General features: G+C 46.4%; 1 protein-coding gene across 1 annotated transcript; it reads left to right on the forward strand.

Moving 5' to 3' along the window:
• Window positions 1–8,260: 8,260 nt before the first annotated feature.
• Window positions 8,261–8,668, forward strand: LOC121757873. The gene has a single exon (XM_042153340.1). The coding sequence runs from the start codon at window positions 8,261–8,263 to the stop codon at window positions 8,666–8,668; it is 408 nt and encodes a 135-aa protein (XP_042009274.1).
• Window positions 8,669–19,370: the final 10,702 nt, after the last annotated feature.

Consider the following 19,370-nt stretch of genomic DNA (forward strand, 5'->3'; position numbering starts at 1 on the left):
AATTTTTATATTCAGAAAATTATTAGCTTTAAACGCTGTTTGTGTGGATCATAGTACAAAGGCATATGCAATTAAATCGAATTACGGAAAAATAGTATTCAAAATTTTGAGCTCGAAACTTTTAGGGCTCGGCTTACATTAATAAATGTCCTCCCTTGCCGCAACTTGCCTATGCACACGAGGCATTCTACATTAAAGATGCAAGTCTAAGGGTTATGCAATTAATTATTAGCTTTTTTAGTCTAACGGTTGGTCCAAGGGTTGACCAACCGTTCTTAAGACCCCACCAATTAATTATTTATAATTTCTATATTAATAATTATTAGCTTTTTTAGTAGTTTATGTAAATCTTTGTGGATAGGGTTATGCAATTAAATCGAATCTCATAAAATATACTCCCTCCGTCCCGGACTACTTGCACTTATTTCATTTCTGGGCGTCCCAAGTTATTTGCACTATTTCCATTTTTAGTAAAAAATTTCACCTACAGCCGTAATATTTGACTTTGCTATACACTCATTCCTTAATCTCTGTGCCGAAAATGAAACGTGCGAGTAGTACGGGACGGAGGGAGTATATTTTTTAATTTCGAGCTTGAAACTTATACTGTTCGCTTACATTAGTAAATGTCATCCCTTAACCCCTACATTCCTATGCATACGCGTCATTCTACATCAATAATGTACATAAATTCTATCGGTCCATGGGTTGACCAACCCCGGACTTGAGAACCCACCAATTAATTCTTCTAAAATTTCTATATTTATAAAATTATTAACTGCTTTTAGTAGTTAGTGTGAGTCGTTGTACAAAGGCATATGCAATTAAATCGAATCTCATAAAATATAGCTTTTCAAAATTTCGACCTCGGAACTCTTAAAGTTAGGTTACATTAATAAATTTCCTCACTGGACCCCTATCTGCTTGTGCACAGTTGGCATTCTCGATCAACAATGTAGATCAAATCTATCAGTCCAAGGGTTAACTAACGACTCGGCTTTAAGACTCCACCAATTAATTCTAGAATTTTTTATTTATAAAAATCATAAGCTTTATACAGAGTTTACGTGGATTCATACTACAAAGGCTTATTGAATTAAATCATCATTTCAGACAATGTAGTTTTTAAAATTTGAGCTCGAAACTTTTTAGGGTTCGGCTTACATAATAAACTTCCCGCGCAAGTGGGGTGCGAGACGGGGGGAGGCAATCTTCACCTAAGCGATGCCGAGGATCACGCAAAGAACAAAGAGCAACAAATCATCCAATGTCAGGCAGGGCCTTCATCCCCTTCGGGTAAGTACCCCATCTCTTAATCATATCTTACAATATCATGATTTGGAACGTGAGGGGGATCGCAAATGCGTCAACCCAACACGTATTGAAAAGATTGATTAAATGTCATAATGTGTTATTTCTTGCAATATGGAACCACTTACAACCCATGATCCGGTCCGGTTCTCCAAGGCCGTGGGGCTGCCCTTCATCGGCTCGAACACAAGCGGCAAGATTTGGTTGTTTGCAGAAGAAGGCTCTACTTTTGATGTTGATTGATACGTAAGACCTCTTTAAGCTTACGAATACCAAGGCCCCCTTCGGCTGTGGGTAGTCAAACCTGGTCCCAGCCGATCCAGTGCGTCCTTTTCTTCTCATTACTCGATCCCTAGAAGAAGCGGCCATTTGTTGATCTAACTGCTTGAGGGCACCACCCGTTGGCTTGATCGCTTGGAAGATGATGGAGGTACACCCAAGCTGATCAACAAGGACAAGAAGATGGATCCATTAATCATTCAAAGTGGACCAATTACAAGAGCTAGAGCTAAGAAGATAAAGGAGTCCATGATGCTTTTAGTTGATGAAATAAAAGCCCAATTCCAAGACCATTCAACATTGGCCCAAATGGTGAATATTATTCAAGTTAGTGGGCAGCCCAATGCATGAAGTTTTGAGTCAATATATATCACATTTTGGAGGCCCAAATTGAAGATAAATGATGCATTTTCGTCCAAGTTGGAGCAGCAAAAATGAAGAGTCATTTTTAAGTTACTTTTTGAGTTAAATAAGTGACTTTAGATGTCCTAAAGTCACACCAATAGTTAGGAGTTACTTTTCACTTATTATGAGTCATTCTAAGGTCTTAAGTTGTACTAATGATATGAGACTTCAAGAGTCCATTCTAGCCTATAAATAGGCTTGTAAGCATGTCATTTGAGGACATCATTGATCAAATACGAAAATAGAGTTTGTCTTGTGAGTTGAATTCTCTTTGTAGAGTTTTTCACTTGTTTGGAACTTATCAAGATACTTTGAGCAAGTTCTTGTGGCGTTCATCCATACCGAGGTTCTTGGCTGATTACATAGCCAACGGGTCGAGGTTTTCCAGCTCTGGAAGTGGATCAACCAGATTATCAATCAAGGAAATCCGCTGCCAATCATTATACGTGGGGTTCTTGGATCAATATATCCAACGGGTCCTTCGTCGTATCCCAATCCATATCATTTGGTATCACGAGCCAACTGGTATTGATCTATCCATAGCTTTATCTTACATTGTTTATCTTTCATATCCTTGAAAAAAAAATCCAAAAAAAAAAAAAAATCCAAAAAAAAATCCGAAAAAAAAATCAGAAAAAAATTCGAAAAAAAAAATCCAAAAAAAAAATCCGAAAAAAAAAAAACCCCAATACGTATTTCACCTCATATTTTCTTGACCATTTCCTTTCATCCTTCATTCAAGGGCTGAAGTTTGGTTGGTCGTTATTAGTTCTTGTTTTGTTTTTGATTTGTTTTTTTACTTGTGTTATCTTTGACAAAAGAGAAAGAGTGGTAAAAGGCTTGAGTGGTGAGGTTATTTGAGGGGAGGTAAAAGCCAACGAGTGATATACACGAGTGTTTTGTGAGGTTTAATTTTGTGTGATACACGAGTGAACTGTGAGGATGGATTCTACTGACGATCATATTCCAGTTGATCCTACGTTGAAAGCCATGCAACAACAATTTGCAAGGTTTGCACGGATTCTGGAAAGTGTTTCAGGGCGGTTGGAGAGGCTAGAAGTTCAGGCAACAAATGAAAATAATAACGAGGAGGAAGAGAGTGGAGGAGAAGATGATGCTTCATATAGGCATCGAAATGAGAGACGAGGGAAACGGTAGAAGAGGGCGTACAAATGAAGTGGATGGTGATTTGAGAAGCATCAAACTGAAGATCCAACATTCCAAGGAAGGAGTGACTCCGAAGCTTATTTGGAGTGGGAGAGAAAGGTGGATCTCATCTTTGAATGTCACAACTATTCCGAGGAGAAAAAAGGTTAGACTTGCTGCTATTGAATTCACTGACTATGCTATAGTTTGGTGGGATCAATTGACAACCAGTACAAGGCGATACGGAGGAAGATCAGTTTCGACTTGGGAAGAAATGAAAAGCATAATGCGTAAGAGATTTGTACCTTCTCATTATTTTCGTGAATTGTATCAAAATTACAATCTATGAAACAAGGTACTAAATCTGTTGATGAGTACTACAAAGACATGGAGATTGCCATGATTAGGGCAAATGTTTGAAGAAGATAGAGAAGCAACTATGGCTCGATTCTTATGTGGGCTGAATAGGGAGATTGCAAACATTGTGGAGCTTCAACACTATGTGGAGTTGGAGGACATGGTTCATATGGCCATGAAGGTGGAGGGACAATTGAAGAAGAAGGGAACATCCAAAAGAATTTTCAACAAGTTCTCATTCTTCAAGACAAAAGAGTGGACTTCAACCAAACCCAATTTTGGGGCAGGTTCTAAACCCCAAAATGAGGCGTCGACATCCAAGTCCAAAGAATTTGAGAAGGGTAAAAGGTAATTTCTACTTCTACTTCTACTCGAATAGAGATATCAAATGTTTTCGTTGTCAAGGTGTTGGACACATTGCATCTCAATGTCCAAACAAAAGGGTGATGATTTTGAAGCCAAATGGAGAGATAGAATCTGAAAGTGAACGTGAAGATGATGATGAGGAGGAGGAGGATAAACAATTGGAGGAGATTGAACCAGAACATGGAGAACTTTTGGTGGTTCGAAGGGCTCTAAACATGCAAAACAGAAACGATGATCAGCAAAGGGAGAACATCTTCCACACAAGGTGTTTGGTCCAAGGTAAACTTGCATAATGATTATTGATGGTGGTAGTTGTGCAAACGTTGCAAGTTCTGAAATGGTGGAAAAGTTGAGCTTAACAACGGAAAAACATCCTAATCCGTAACAAGCTACAATGGCTTAATGAATGTGGAGAAATTCGAGTGACTAAGCGAGTTCTAATTTCGTTTTCAATTGGCAATTATAAAGATGATGTTCTTTGCGATGTTGTGCCAATGCATGCTAGTCACATTCTTTTGGGGAGGCCATGGCAGTTTGATCGTAGAGTGACTTATGATGGATTTCACAACCACTACACCTTCAAGCACAACAACAAGTCTATTATGCTTGTGTCTTTAACACCTCAACAAGTTCAAGAGGACCAACAGAAATTGTCACAAGCAAGGAGAGCTCGTGAGGTTGAGAGGAAAAGAAGTGAGAGCATTGAAAAAGAGTCGAGTGAAAAAAAGAGTCGAGAGAAAAGTAAGAATGAGAGGAAAAAAGGTGAGGGCATTGAAAAAGAGTCAAGTGAAAAGAGTCCGAATGAAAAAAAGAACTTTTATGTGGGAGCAAGAGAAATAAAGAGTGCAATAGTTGAAAAAAAGAGTGTTTTCATCTTAGTGTACAAACAGTCTTTGTTTACCACTAACGAATTAACCACTTCTTTGCCAAGTGCTTTTGTGTCTCTTTTACAGGAATTCGAAGATGTTTTTCCCGTGGAAGAATCAAGTGGATTACCGCCATTAAGAGGTATTGAACACCAAATTGACCTTATTCCCGGGGCAGTTCTACCAAATCGACCAGCCTATAGAGCCAATCCCGAAGAGACTAAGGAAATTCAAAGGCAAGTGCAAGAGTTGTTGGACAATGGAAAATCCGTGAGAGCATGAGTCCATGTGCTGTTCGGTAATTGTTGTTTCTAAGAAAGATGGATCATGGAGGATGTGCATCGACTGCCGAGCAATCAACAAAATCACGGTAAAGTATCGCTATCTTATTCCTAGGCTAGATGATATGCTTGATGAATTGCATGGTTCTGTTGTGTTTAGTAAGATCGATTTGAAAAGTGGTTATCATCAAATTCGAATTAGAGAAGGAGACGAATGGAAAACAGCCTTTAAAACAAAATTGGTCTATATGAGTGGTTAGTAATGCCTTTGGTTTAACTAATGCACCAAGTACTTTCATGAGGTTGATGCACCATGTTTTGAGAAAATTCATTGGAAAATTTGTGGTTGTTTATTTTGATGATATTCTTGTCTATAGCAAAAATGTGAATGAACATCTTAACCATGTGCGTGCAGTTTGGATACCTTACGAAAAGAAATCATTGTATGCAAATCTCAAAAGTGTTCTTTTTGCATGGATAAAGTTGTTTTTCTGGGTTTGTTATAAGTGCTAATGGGATTGAAATGGAGAAAGAGAAGGTGAAAGCTATTTTAGAATGGCCAATTCCTCAAATGTAGCACAAGTTAGAAGTTTTCATGGTCTTGCTAGTTTTTATAGGAGGTTTGTCAAGGATTTTAGTACAATTGCTGCACCTTTGAATGAAATTGTGAAAAAGGATGTTTGTTTTATTGGGGGAGAAAAACAAGAACATGCTTTTAATCTCCTTAAAGAAAAACTTACAACTGCACCAATTCTTTCTTTGCCTAACTTTGATAACATGTTTGAGCTTGAATGTGATGCATCTGGGGTAGGCATAGGAGCTGTTTTGTTGCAGGATAGGAAGCCAATCGCGTACTTTAGCGAAAAGTTGAAAGGAGCTCAATTGAACTATCCAACGTATGACAAGGAGTTATATGCTTTGGTTAGAGCTTTGGAAACATGGCAGCATTACTTGTGGCCTAGAGAGTTTGTAATTCACACGGATCATGAATCTCTCAAGTACTTGAAAGGTCAAGGTAAGCTTAGCAAGAGACATGTTAAGTGGGTGGAATTCATTGAATCATTTCCCTATGTAATCAAATACAAAAAGGGAAAAGAAAATATTGTGGCTGATGCATTATCTCGGAGGTACATTTTGATCACTACTTTGAGTTCTAAGTTGCTTGGTTTTGAGTTGATTAAGGAAATGTATGATAATGACCCGGACTTTTCTTCTATCTATTTAGCTTGTGAGCATGCTGCATTTGACAAGTTCTATAGGCAATGATGGCTATTTGTTTAGAGAAAACAAAATTATGCATTCCTAAAGGTTCTATGCGTGAATTGCTTGTGCGTGAAGCTCATGGTGGTGGTTTAATGGGTCATTTTGGAGTCCATAAGACAATGAATGTTTTGCTTGAACATTTCTTTTGGCCTAAAATGCGTGTGGATGTTGAAAGAATTTGTAAAAGATGCATAACTTGCATGCAAGCCAAGTCTAAATCACACCCACATGGTTTGTACAAACCGTTACCAATTCCTAGTGCACCTTGGGAGGATATTTCAATGGACTTTGTTGTTGGTTTGCCAAGAACAAAAAGAGGTAGAGATTCAGTTTTTGTGGTTGTTGATAGGTTTTCAAAATGGCACATTTTATTCCATGTCACAAAACTGATGATGCATCTCATATCGCTGATTTGTTCTTTAAAGAAATTGTCCGTTTGCATGGTGTTCCTAGATCAATTGTGAGTGATCGAGATGCTAAATTTGTGAGTCATTTTTGGCGAGTGTTGTGGAATAAGTTGGGAACTAAACTCTTGTTTTCTACTACTTGTCATCCACAAACTGATGGACAACTGAAGTAGTTAATAGGACTTTGTCTCAATTACTACGAACTTTAGTTAAAAAGAACTTGAAAGTTGGGAGGAATGCTTACCTTTTGCTGAGTTTGCTTATAATCGAAGTGTCCATTCTGCTACTAATCTTTTCCCCATTTGAAGTTGTGTATGGTTTCAATCCATTGAGTCCACTAGATTTGATTCCAATACCTATTGAAGATCGTGCAAGTCTTGATGGAAAAGCTAAGGCTGAAATGGTGAAAAGATTGCATGAAAGGGTAAGACTCAACATTGAAAAGAGGACAGAACAATATGCAAAGCAAGCCAACAAGGGTCGGAAACAAGTCATCTTTGAGCCGGGAGATTGGGTTTGGTTGCATATGAGAAAGGAGAGATTTCCTTCGAAAAGAAAGTCCAAGTTGCAGCCAAGAGGAGATGGACCATTCCAAGTGATTGGAAAAGTCAATGATAATGCTTACAAACTTGACTTACCTGGTGAGTTTAATGTAAGTGCTACTTTCAATGTTTCTGATTTATCTCCTTATGTTGGTGAATTAGATTCGAGGACGAATCCTCTTGAAGAAGAAGGGAATGATGGAGGTACACCCAAGCTGATCAACAAGGACAAGAAGATGGATCCATTAATCATTCAAAGTGGACCAATTACAAGAGCTAGAGCTAAGAAGATAAAGGAGTCCATGATGCTTTTAGTTGATGAAATAAAAGCCCAATTCCAAGACCATTCAACATTGGGCCAAATGGTGAATATTATTCAAGTTAGTGGGCAGCCCAATGCATGAAGTTTTGAGTCAATATATATCACATTTTGGAGGCCCAAATTGAAGATAAATGATGCATTTTCGTCCAAGTTGGAGCAGCAAAAATGAAGAGCCATTTTTAAGTTACTTTTTGAGTTAAATAAGTGACTTTAGATGTCCTAAAGTCACACCAATAGTTAGGAGTTACTTTTCACTTATTATGAGTCATTCTAAAGGTCTTAAGTTGTACTAATGATATGAGACTTTCAAGAGTCCATTCTAGCCTATAAATAGGCTTGTAAGCATGTCATTTGAGGACATCATTGATCAAATACGAAAATAGAGTTTGTCTTGTGAGTTGAATTCTCTTTGTAGAGTTTTTCACTTGTTTGGAACTTATCAAGATACTTTGAGCAAGTTCTTGTGGCGTTCAACCATACCGAGGTTCTTGGCTGATTACATAGCCAACGGGTCGAGGTTTTCCAAGCTCTGGAAGTGGATCAAACCAGATTATCAATCAAGGAAATCCGCTGCCAATCATTATACGTGGGGTTCTTGGATCAATATATCCAACGGGTCCTTCGTCGTATCCCAATCCATATCATAGGTGGTGACTTCAACACCATTCTATCCCAGCAGGATAGAACTGGGAGCGACACCAACTGGCAGGCCGAGATGGTCAATTTTGCGGAGGCAATTGAGGATTGCCAACTCGTGGACCCAGGGTTCGATGGGGCGGAATTTACTTGGGCAAAAAACGGTCTATTTGAACGGCAGGATACAGTGCTTGTTAATGAGGCTTGGACTAGGGTCTTCGAGGCCACCCGAGTAACGAACCTCCCACGGATCGCCTCGGACCACGGACCAGTCCTAGCACGATGCAAAATGTCGGACATTGCCATCGGGGGGAAGGCATTCAGGTTCCAGAACATGTGGATCCGACATGAGAGATTTTTGGCTGTAGTTAAGAATGCATGGGAAGAGCCCACTGGGGCGGGCGGCCTTCTTAACATCCAAATTAAACATTCCAGAGTTAAAAGAGCACTAAAGGAGTGGAACAAAGAGGTTTTCGGGACCTTTTGAGAGAAGCTCCTCCTTCTCTCTAAAATACTCCACCCTATTGTCCCACCTTTGACCTCCGCCGCCAACCTCCAACCACCACCTCGCCACCCGACGACATTAGCCGACCCCAGCCACGCACCACTCCCTCCTCCGACGGTTCTTCACCTTTCATCACCCTCCTTGGTGGTTGTCCCCAATCCCCCGAACCGGCTGATCCTCACAAGAGCTTGTCCACTCGCATCTACGCCGGTCTTTGCTCCACGACCGGACATGCCGGACCCCCAACCGGACCCCGAACCTGCTCCCGAGGAAGCGCGCAAACTCACGGACCAGCAAATGGTCTTTCGGTCCCCCGAGGAGGAGCTACCCAAACCTCCGACTAAAGCCATGAAAGTGAAGGAGAGCAAGGCGAGGTACAAGGCCCGCAAGAATACTCCGGCTCCTCCTTCGAAGGAAGATGGCCGGAAACGCTTCATCCTCTCCCCACTCCCAGAGGATAAACAACTACGAAAGAAACTTTCTTTTGGTGATGAAGATGGCGCCTTCGCCAGAAATCTCAAGTGCAAAACGGTCATCTTCCCCGCGAGCTCCGGCCAACCCGCAAGTGATAACCAACCGCCGGACAAGCCCCCTCCATGCCCCAATGCCGAAAGTGAAAGAATGCGCATCAAGGCCCACGCCGACGCTGATTCGGCCATGGGTGGCTCAGCCGCCGGCCATGAGTCCGACGGTGTTGGGGGGGTCATCGCCGATGGTGGGGACTCCAGCCTCCATGATGTGCGAGTGGTGAGAGATGGTCCTAGAATAGGACAGGGAGCTTTGGAGGCCGAGATAGTCAACTTGCCCGAATTGGCCACACCAACACTTCCACCCTTCGAAAGTCAATTGGCGCTTTGCCAAGCTGGGACATCACGTGCTGCTGGTCCACAAGGAGCCGTTGAAGCCTTAAAACCACCATATATGACGTCCTTTTTGCAGCAAGGCAAGTTACCCAATTCAGCTATAGGGACAAAACTAACTTCCGAAAGTGCTTTTGTGCCTTTCCACACCAAAGGTTCACGTGAACCCATCGAAGTTGAGAACCCTAAGCTACCAAAGGAGGCGAAGCTCATCCACCTAGCCGCTTTGGACTCGGCGGAAATGATGAGCCATACAATACTCGCCAGCCGAGAATTGAACCAGCAATGCCTTCGAGTGTGGCGACACACAACCCATCGTATGAGGATTTTCCCCCCCGTGGAAAAGGTAGGACACTCAAAATACGATACACCTTTGAAGCCAGAAAGTCACGCCGAAGGGACGCTCAACTTGGGGTTCGGACGAAGTGGGGAAACCAACTGCTACAAAGCGCCGGTACAAGTGTTAACCCTCCCTTGGCCGAGATGAACCTTTGATCGGATCCTTGTCGTTCATGGCTTCATCGGGAGGCCGGGCCGTCCCCATCTCCATCTCGTTCCTCGCCGGATCCTTCGCATGCATGCCCGCGGCCGAGGATGTGGTCAAGTCTCGGAGGGGGTTTTGGGTAGATTTGGTCATCGGCCAGCCCGGCTTCGTTAGGGTAGCTCCGTCTTCGAATGAAGCTTGGATTTTCCGAGTCCTTCCTTTCTCTAGAGGTGGAAAATCTTCCAATGATGGGCCAATCTCCAAGTAAGGCATATGTGGTTCGGTGTCTTTGTCTGTCCCATTTGTAACGAGGTCGACTCTTGGCATATTAGCCTTGACATGACCGGTCGAGCGCTCACCTCGTGGCTGGTCGAGGGAGCTCCGGGTTGGTTCGGCGGCCAAGGTCGTGTGTTGGGGATGGAAGAACCGAGCAATGAAAACAACTCGACGGGATTGGGTGTAGTGGTGCGGTGGCCGAAGGGTTGTGGCCGACGGGTTGTGGGGGTAAGAGGAGGAATGTGGAGGACGGCGTGGAGAGGGTTGCGGCGGCTGGTCGTGGAATTATGGAAGGGCGGTGGGCTGGATCAATGTGGGGGAATTGCTAGAGAGAAGGGAGAGCTTCTCACTCTAGAATTTCTTTGAGTCACCACCTATAATCCATGGAAGGGTGGTGGGCTGGATCAATGGTGTTGAAGTCACCACCTATAATCCATGGTATTCCCTCGAGGGTTCCAGCGATCTCTCTCATCTTATCCCACAAAAGGTATCTCTCAGATCTTGTGCATTTGGCGTACACGGCCGAGATAGCTAGAGGGCTAGCAATGCGATGTGACTTGAGCCTCCCGTGAAAGATTTGTTCGGAGTCCCAATCAATCTCAAAAGTAGAGCCTTCTTCTGCAAACAACCAAATCTTGCCACTTGTGTTCGAGCCGATGAAGGGCAGCCCCACGGCCTTGGAGAACCGGACCGGATCATGGGTTGTAAGCGGTTCCATTATTGCAAGAAATAACACATTATGACATTTAATCAATCTTTTCAATACGTGTTGGGTTGACGCATTTGCGATCCCCCTCACGTTCCAAAACATGATGTTGTAAGATATCATTAAGAGATGGGGTAATTACCCGAAGGGGATGAAGATTGCCTCCCCCCGTCTCGCACCCCACTTGCGCGTCCATGACCGAGCCTTCCGCATCCCCACAATTGTCAACATCAAATTCTCCACTCTCCATGAGGGTGTAGTGTTGGTTAGTGCTCATATGGTTTTTCATCGTGAAGAATCCACGTCCCCTCGTCATGGAATGTCGCGCGCCCCCTCTCGAGTTCCCGCGTGTAGACGGGTAAGCCACACGTTTCTCATTGGGGCCTCCCCTCCCCGCCTCCGAATGTTCATGCATTGGCGTCGGTGTCTCAAAGTGCGAATATGGTGGTTCCCTTTGGTTCCCATCCCCGAGCTTTACCCCCCATATCGTATGTTCTGCTATGCATTTCACTCCCCTCGTGAGGTTCCCCCATTATGTCCGGTCCCTCCCAAATTGTTTCAACAGCACCTTCTCCAAGTGAGTTGTTGCTTGATCTATCACCCGCCTTCCTTTTTTGCTTCCTTGGCGTTTCCATTCATTTGAGTTAGGGGCGCTTGTCGCCATGTCTTGCTTTCCATTCCCACCTTGGTCCGCGGGTTGTGGCTGATTTGGTGGGGCGGTGTGGTAGTTCCTCCTCGGTGGCCTTTCCCTCTTCCCCGTTGCATAGCACGCATCACTCGCATGAGCAACATGCTTGCATCATTCTTGGCAATAAGATGGTATATCAAGAATTATTTCTTCGGGAGGCGGTTTGTGATGTCTATCTCAATGCAAATTCGAGCGAAGGATAGTCTAGACTTGTTGGCCGTGGCTCGGTCGACTTGGATGGGGGTACCAAGGAGCTTGCCGATGGCGAATAAGGCGGATTGATCAAAGAGGTGGATTGGGAGCCCGATTATATTACACCAAATTGCTTGCAATCGGGGACTCACAATATGCGTCAAAATCCGGGGACCATTTGAAAACCCTCATTGGGTGACGATCAATGAGCCATACGGGTGTTCCCTTTGGTCCTCCTAGAAGTCGTGCATATTTCCAACTAAAACCACGCCGAAATTTAACACTTTCTAGGGCTTTTTGAATTTAGAGTCCCGTTGGGATAGAATGAGATGTGACTTGAGCCTCCCGAGAAAGATTTGTTCGGAGTCCCAATCAATATCAAAAGTAGAGCCTTCTTCTGCAAACAACCAAATCTTGCCGCTTGTGTTCGAGCCGATGAAGGGCAGCCCCACGGCCTTGGAGAACCAGACCGGATCAGGGGTTGTAAGCGGTTCCATTATTGCAAGAAATAACACATTATGACATTTAATCAATCTTTTCAATACGTGTTGGGTTGACGCATTTGCGATCCCCCTCACGTTCCAAAACATGATGTTGTAAGATATCATTAAGAGATGGGGTAATTACCCGAAGGGGAATGAAGGCCCTGCCTGACATTGGATGATTTGTTGCTCTTTGTTCTTTGCGTGATCCTCGGCATCGCTTAGGTGAAGATTACCTCCCCCCGTCTCGCACCCCACTTGCGCGTCCATGACCGAGCCTTCCGCATCCCCACAATTGTCAACATCAAATTCTCCACTCTCCATGAGGGAGTAGTGTTGGTTAGTGCTCATATGGTTTTTCATCGCGAAGAATCCACGTCCCCTCGTCATGGAATGCCGCGCGCCCCCGCTCGAGTTCTCGCGTGTAGACGGGTAAGCCACACGTTTCTCATTGGGGCCTCCCCTCCCCGCCTCCGAATTTTCATGCATTGGCGTCGGTGTCTCAAAGTGCGAATATGGTGGTTCCCTTTGGTTCCCATCCCCGAGCTTTACCCCCATATCGTATGTTCCGCTATGCATTTCACTCCCTCGTGAGGTTCCCCCATTATGTCCTTGTCGCCATGTCTTGCTTTCCTTTCCCACCTTGGTCCGCGGGTTGTGGCTGATTTGGTGGGGCGGTGTGGTAGTTCCTCCTCGGTGGCCTTTCCCTCTTCCCCGTTGCATAGCACGCATCACTCGCATGACCAACATGCTTGCATTCTTGGCAATAAGATGGTATCTTGTCCCACCGCACTTGCTGCACCGTTCTCGACCACAAATATCAAGGATTATTTCTTCGGGAGGCGGTTTTGTGAGGTCTATCTCAATCCAAATTCGAGCGAAGGATAGTCTAGACTTGTTGGCCGTGGCTCGGTCGACTTGGATGGGGGTACCAAGGAGCTTGCCGATGGCGAATAAGGCGGATTGATCAAAGAGGTGGATTGGGAGCCCGATTATATTACACCAAATTGCTGCAATCGGGGACCTCACAATATGCGTCAAATCCGGGGACCATTTGAAAAACCCTCATTGGGTATCAATGAGCCATACGGGTGTTCCCTTTGGTCCTCCTAGAAGTCGTGCATAATCCGACAATCCTCGCATTGAATAAGGATATGTTTAGCGTTAAAGTATTTCCAACTAAAACCACGCCGAAATTTAACACTTTCTAGGGCTTTTTGAATTTAGAGTCCCGTTGGGATAGAATGAGATGTGACTTGAGCCTCCCGAGAAAGATTTGTTCGGAGTCCCAATCAATATCAAAAAGTAGAGCCTTCTTCTGCAAACAACCAAATCTTGCCGCTTGTGTTCGAGCCGATGAAGGGCAGCCCCACGGCCTTGGAGAACCAGACCGGATCAGGGGTTGTAAGCGGTTCCATTATTGCAAGAAATAACACATTATGACATTTAATCAATCTTTTCAATACGTGTTGGGTTGACGCATTTGCGATCCCCCTCACGTTCCAAAACATGATGTTGTAAGATATCATTAAGAGATGGGGTAATTACCCGAAGGGGATGAAGGCCCTGCCTGACATTGGATGATTTGTTGCTCTTTGTTCTTTGCGTGATCCTCGGCATCGCTTAGGTGAAGATTACCTCCCCCCGTCTCGCACCCCACTTGCGCGTCCATGACCGAGCCTTCCGCATCCCCACAATTGTCAACATCAAATTCTCCACTCTCCATGAGGGAGTAGTGTTGGTTAGTGCTCATATGGTTTTTCATCGCGAAGAATCCACGTCCCCTCGTCATGGAATGCCGCGCGCCCCCTCTCGAGTTCCCGCGTGTAGACGGGTAAGCCACACGTTTCTCATTGGGGCCTCCCCTCCCCGCCTCCGAATGTTCATGCATTGGCGTCGGTGTCTCAAAGTGCGAATATGGTGGTTCCCTTTGGTTCCCATCCCCGAGCTTTACCCCCATATCGTATGTTCCGCTATGCATTTCACTCCCCTCGTGAGGTTCCCCCATTATGTCCTTGTCGCCATGTCTTGCTTTCCTTTCCCACCTTGGTCCGCGGGTTGTGGCTGATTTGGTGGGGCGGTGTGGTAGTTCCTCCTCGGTGGCCTTTCCCTCTTCCCCGTTGCATAGCACGCATCACTCGCATGACCAACATGCTTGCATTCTTGGCAATAAGATGGTATCTTGTCCCACCGCACTTGCTGCACCGTTTCTCGACCACAAATATCAAGGATTATTTCTTCGGGAGGCGGTTTTGTGAGGTCTATCTCAATCCAAATTCGAGCGAAGGATAGTCTAGACTTGTTGGCCGTGGCTCGGTCGACTTGGATGGGGGTACCAAGGAGCTTGCCGATGGCGAATAAGGCGGATTGATCAAAGAGGTGGATTGGGAGCCCGATTATATTACACCAAATTGCTGCAATCGGGGACTCACAATATGCGTCAAAATCCGGGGACCATTTGAAAACCCTCATTGGGTATCAATGAGCCATACGGGTGTTCCCTTTGGTCCTCCTAGAAGTCGTGCATAATCCGACAAATCCTCGCATTGAATAAGGATATGTTTAGCGTTAAAGTATTTCCAACTAAAACCACGCCGAAATTTAACACTTTCTAGGGCTTTTTGAATTTAGAGTCCCGTTGGGATAGAATGAGATGTGACTTGAGCCTCCCGAGAAAGATTTGTTCGGAGTCCCAATCAATATCAAAAGTAGAGCCTTCTTCTGCAAACAACCAAATCTTGCCGCTTGTGTTCGAGCCGATGAAGGGCAGCCCCACGGCCTTGGAGAACCAGACCGGATCAGGGGTTGTAAGCGGTTCCATTATTGCAAGAAATAACACATTATGACATTTAATCAATCTTTTCAATACGTGTTGGGTTGACGCATTTGCGATCCCCCTCACGTTCCAAAACATGATGTTGTAAGATATCATTAAGAGATGGGGTAATTACCCGAAGGGGATGAAGGCCCTGCCTGACATTGGATGATTTGTTGCTCTTTGTTCTTTGCGTGATCCTCGGCATCGCTTAGGTGAAGATTACCTCCCCCCGTCTCGCACCCCACTTGCGCGTCCATGACCGAGCCTTCCGCATCCCCACAATTGTCAACATCAAATTCTCCACTCTCCATGAGGGAGTAGTGTTGGTTAGTGCTCATATGGTTTTTCATCGCGAAGAATCCACGTCCCCTCGTCATGGAATGCCGCGCGCCCCCGCTCGAGTTCCCGCGTGTAGACGGGTAAGCCACACGTTTCTCATTGGGGCCTCCCCTCCCCGCCTCCGAATTTTCATGCATTGGCGTCGGTGTCTCAAAGTGCGAATATGGTGGTTCCCTTTGGTTCCCATCCCCGAGCTTTACCCCCATATCGTATGTTCCGCTATGCATTTCACTCCCCTCGTGAGGTTCCCCCATTATGTTCAAAAAGAATTGTAAGTTAGAGAGAGACGCTCTCCCTTCTCTCTAGAATCCCCCACCACGTTTTGAGTTCCCACATCGCCGCCCACCCCATTCTTGCTCGGCTCACCACTGTCGACGGTCCTCCTCACGCCCCCGCTCCACCAGCCACCCACCATCCTCCCGACCTCGGATTCTCACCAACCAACCACTCCCTTGGCTAAGGCACGAACAAAGCTCCGGAGCGGCTGGTGACTCGACTCATTCTCTCGATCATGCCGGAGCGCCTGCCGGATCCCCCCCCGGAGTCAGAAGAACCGCGCACCATCTCGGACCAGCTAATGGTCCTCCGGCCGGCCGAGGACCCTCTCTCGGACCAGCCAATGAATTTCACGTCGGAGGAGTCTCCCTCCATAATTTTTCCCTGCAGGAAAGTGGCGAGGAAAACTTTGAAAATGAAGGTGAAGGCACGGAAAAGTACACCAGCCCCTCCCATCAAAGGCACTGGTCGGAAAAGGTTCGTACCCTCACCGATGCCGGAGGACAAGCAACTTAGGAAGAAGATTGATTTCGGGGCCGAAGGGAGCTCGCCGGTCGGAAGCCCAAAATGCAAAGGCCCCATCTTCCCGACGTCGATGGAGCCCTCCCCTAATCTCAACGGTGAAGATGAAGCTAAGATTAATGAAGAACTTGCCGGCGCCAGAACTGTTGACAACGCTCCGGCCGATGACCTTGCGGCCGGCGCAAACGCGGGGACTGGTGACGGAGGAGAGCACAACCCCCCACATGATGGCTGCTCGGAGAGAGATGGCTCTAGCATGGGTCAAAAGGCCTGGGTGGACGCGCTAGTCAACTTGCCCGAAATGGGCACAACAACAAAATCACTTTCCGAAAGTTCCTTGGCGCCTTGCCACTTCGGAACACCACGTGATGCTGGCCCCAATGCATCCGTTGAGCCCCCAAAACAACAAAAATCTAGCTCCTTTTTGCAGCAACCCAACTTTCCCGAATTGGCTTGGAGACCAAAACCTCCTTCCGAAAGTGGGCTAACTCCTTTCCGTCCCAAGAGCTCACGTGAGACGATTGTCGTGGAGGCCCCAACGCAACCAACAAAGGCCGAAATCATCCACTTAGCCGCCTTGGACTCGGCGGAGATGCTAGACACATTGGTTGCGCAACCTCTCATTACGGCCGGCCACAATCCACTGGAGTTCCCCCTAAACCCTTCGGGATGCATGCAAAGTGTCACACACACACCTCGGGATGGAAATGGACCCTCTCTTGAGGACTTTCCCCCTCTCGAACGAGGACGAACTAGCAAGCTCCGAGCTACGTTTGAGGCTAGTTCGGAACATCATAGTGCGGAGTTCGGCCAGCCGCGACCGAAGTCGAACCCTAACGTCTACCGAGAAAAGCCTTTTATCGAGACGATGAACAAGGCCACGCCTAGTGCCGAGATGGTTGCAGTGACAAGAGACACACCAACACCCAACGATACGCCTATGGATGATGCCGAACAGACCCTCACCGAGAAGGAAAAAGTCGAGAAGATCCACACCGAGAAAGAAAAAGCCGAAAAGCCGAGAATGGAAAAGCCGAGAAGGGCACACAACGGCAACGTAGGTGCCGAGAAGATCCACACCGAGAATGGAGAAGCCGAACTCAACAATCCGAAGAGAAATGGAAACACACCTAAGTCCGCGACGGATGCCGCAACACAAGGGCTGAATGTAGTTAATCAACTTGGGGGGGTAGAAGCTACACTGGGGCCCTCGCCGTGGCCGAAATCGATGGCGGACTTGCTTAGGGGTACCCCGTCGGGCTCGGCGAGTAACACTCTACAAGGCCGGGGTGAAGGCGCCGCAAACCACCCCGGTCGGCCGAAAACGATGGCGGACATGCTCAAAGGCTCGACTGACCCTACCGGCCCCCAAGCCTTTGAACCGGATAAGCTCCAGAACATTGGATTTGCTTCAGTGTCCGACGGCATCCCGGCCATTTACTTCTCCGGAGCGGAAACTCAAAAGCTTGCTGAGAGCATGGGACACGCCATTGTGGGTAAGTTTTCTCACTCTATCCCTACGGGACTGCAAATCCAAAAGACCCTCGACAATATTAAACTTCGGTGTGGATTTAGTTGGAAGTACATTAATGCTAAACATATTCTCATTCAATGCGAGGACTTGGCGGACTATGCCCGAATCCTTGGAGGCCCAAGGGGTACGCCCGTTTGGCTCATTGACCGACACCCGATGAGGGTCTTCAAATGGTCCCCGGACTTTGATGCTTACTGCGAGTCCCCCATTGCGGCAATCTGGTGCAACCTAATTGGCCTCCCCATTCACCTTTTCGACCAATCCGCCTTATTCGCCATCGGCAAGCTTCTCGGCAATCCAATACAAATTGATCGAGCCACGGCAAACAAGACTCGGCTTTCATTTGCCCGAATCTGCGTCGAGATAGACATCACAAAACCACCTACCGAAGAGATAATCCTCGATCTTGGTGGGCGAGAAACGGTGCAGCGAGTCCGATGGGACAAGATACCATCATATTGCCGAGAATGCAAACATGTCGGCCATGCAAGTGAGGTGTGCTATGCGACGGGCAAGAAGGAACGGCCGCCAAAGAGAAACTACCACAACGGCCCGCCAAAACAGCCACAACCCGAGAGACAGACCGAGAAGGGGAAGCAAGATATGGGGAAGAATGCCTCCAGCTCCAACGAATGGAAACATCAGGGGAAGAAGCAAGGCAAGGCCGGTGATCGACCAAACAATAACAAAACAATGGGGAGGACTCCGGTGATACTTCCTGGGAGGGACCGAACTCCAAGGGTGACTCTACTTTGGGGAGCGGACCGAGCTCCGGAACTCAGAATGCCGGGCTTATTGCCGGGATCGAGATTGGGAAGTCCCCACCGAACCGGGGGAATCCATTGCATCCCACCACCGAACCACCAACACCACGTGGGAACATGGACGTGGAGTGGGGCTCCCCCATTGCGAGGAGCTTGGTCTCACCAGTTCGGCGAGGGAATCCGAGAGGAGGCGCGCGCCATGCTTTGACAAGGGGGCGTGGGTTCTTCTCGGCAAAGAACCACATGAGCACTAACCAATATTATACTCTCATGGAGAACGGAGAATTTGATGTTGAGAATTGTGGGGATGCGGACGAAGACCTTATGGAATTGCATGTGGGGGCCGAGAAGTTAGGAGGCAACAGTTCGGCCGAGGACGCCGAGGAGGTCGCTCCGAACAAAGAGCAACACCGTACTGATTATCAAGGAGGGCCTTCAACCTCTTTGGGTACGCACCCTTCTTGTTAATAATGTCGTACAATCTCATGTTTTGGAACGTGAGGGGGATCGCGAATGCGCCCACTCAAAACGTTCTGAAAAGACTAATTGGTTGTCATAATGTTTTATTTCTTGCAATAATGGAACCGCTCACACAACCGGACCCGGACCGTTTCTCTAAGGCCTTGGGGCTGTCCTTCATTGGTTCGAACATGAACGAGAAGATTTGGATGTTTGCGGAAGAGGGGTCCAATTTTGATATTGAGGTTGACTCGGAACAAATTCTCCACGGGTACCTCAAATCC

The sequence above is a fragment of the Salvia splendens genome, chromosome 12 (genome assembly GCF_004379255.2).
Source record: "Salvia splendens isolate huo1 chromosome 12, SspV2, whole genome shotgun sequence".
NCBI classification, from domain to species: Eukaryota; Viridiplantae; Streptophyta; class Magnoliopsida; order Lamiales; family Lamiaceae; genus Salvia; species Salvia splendens.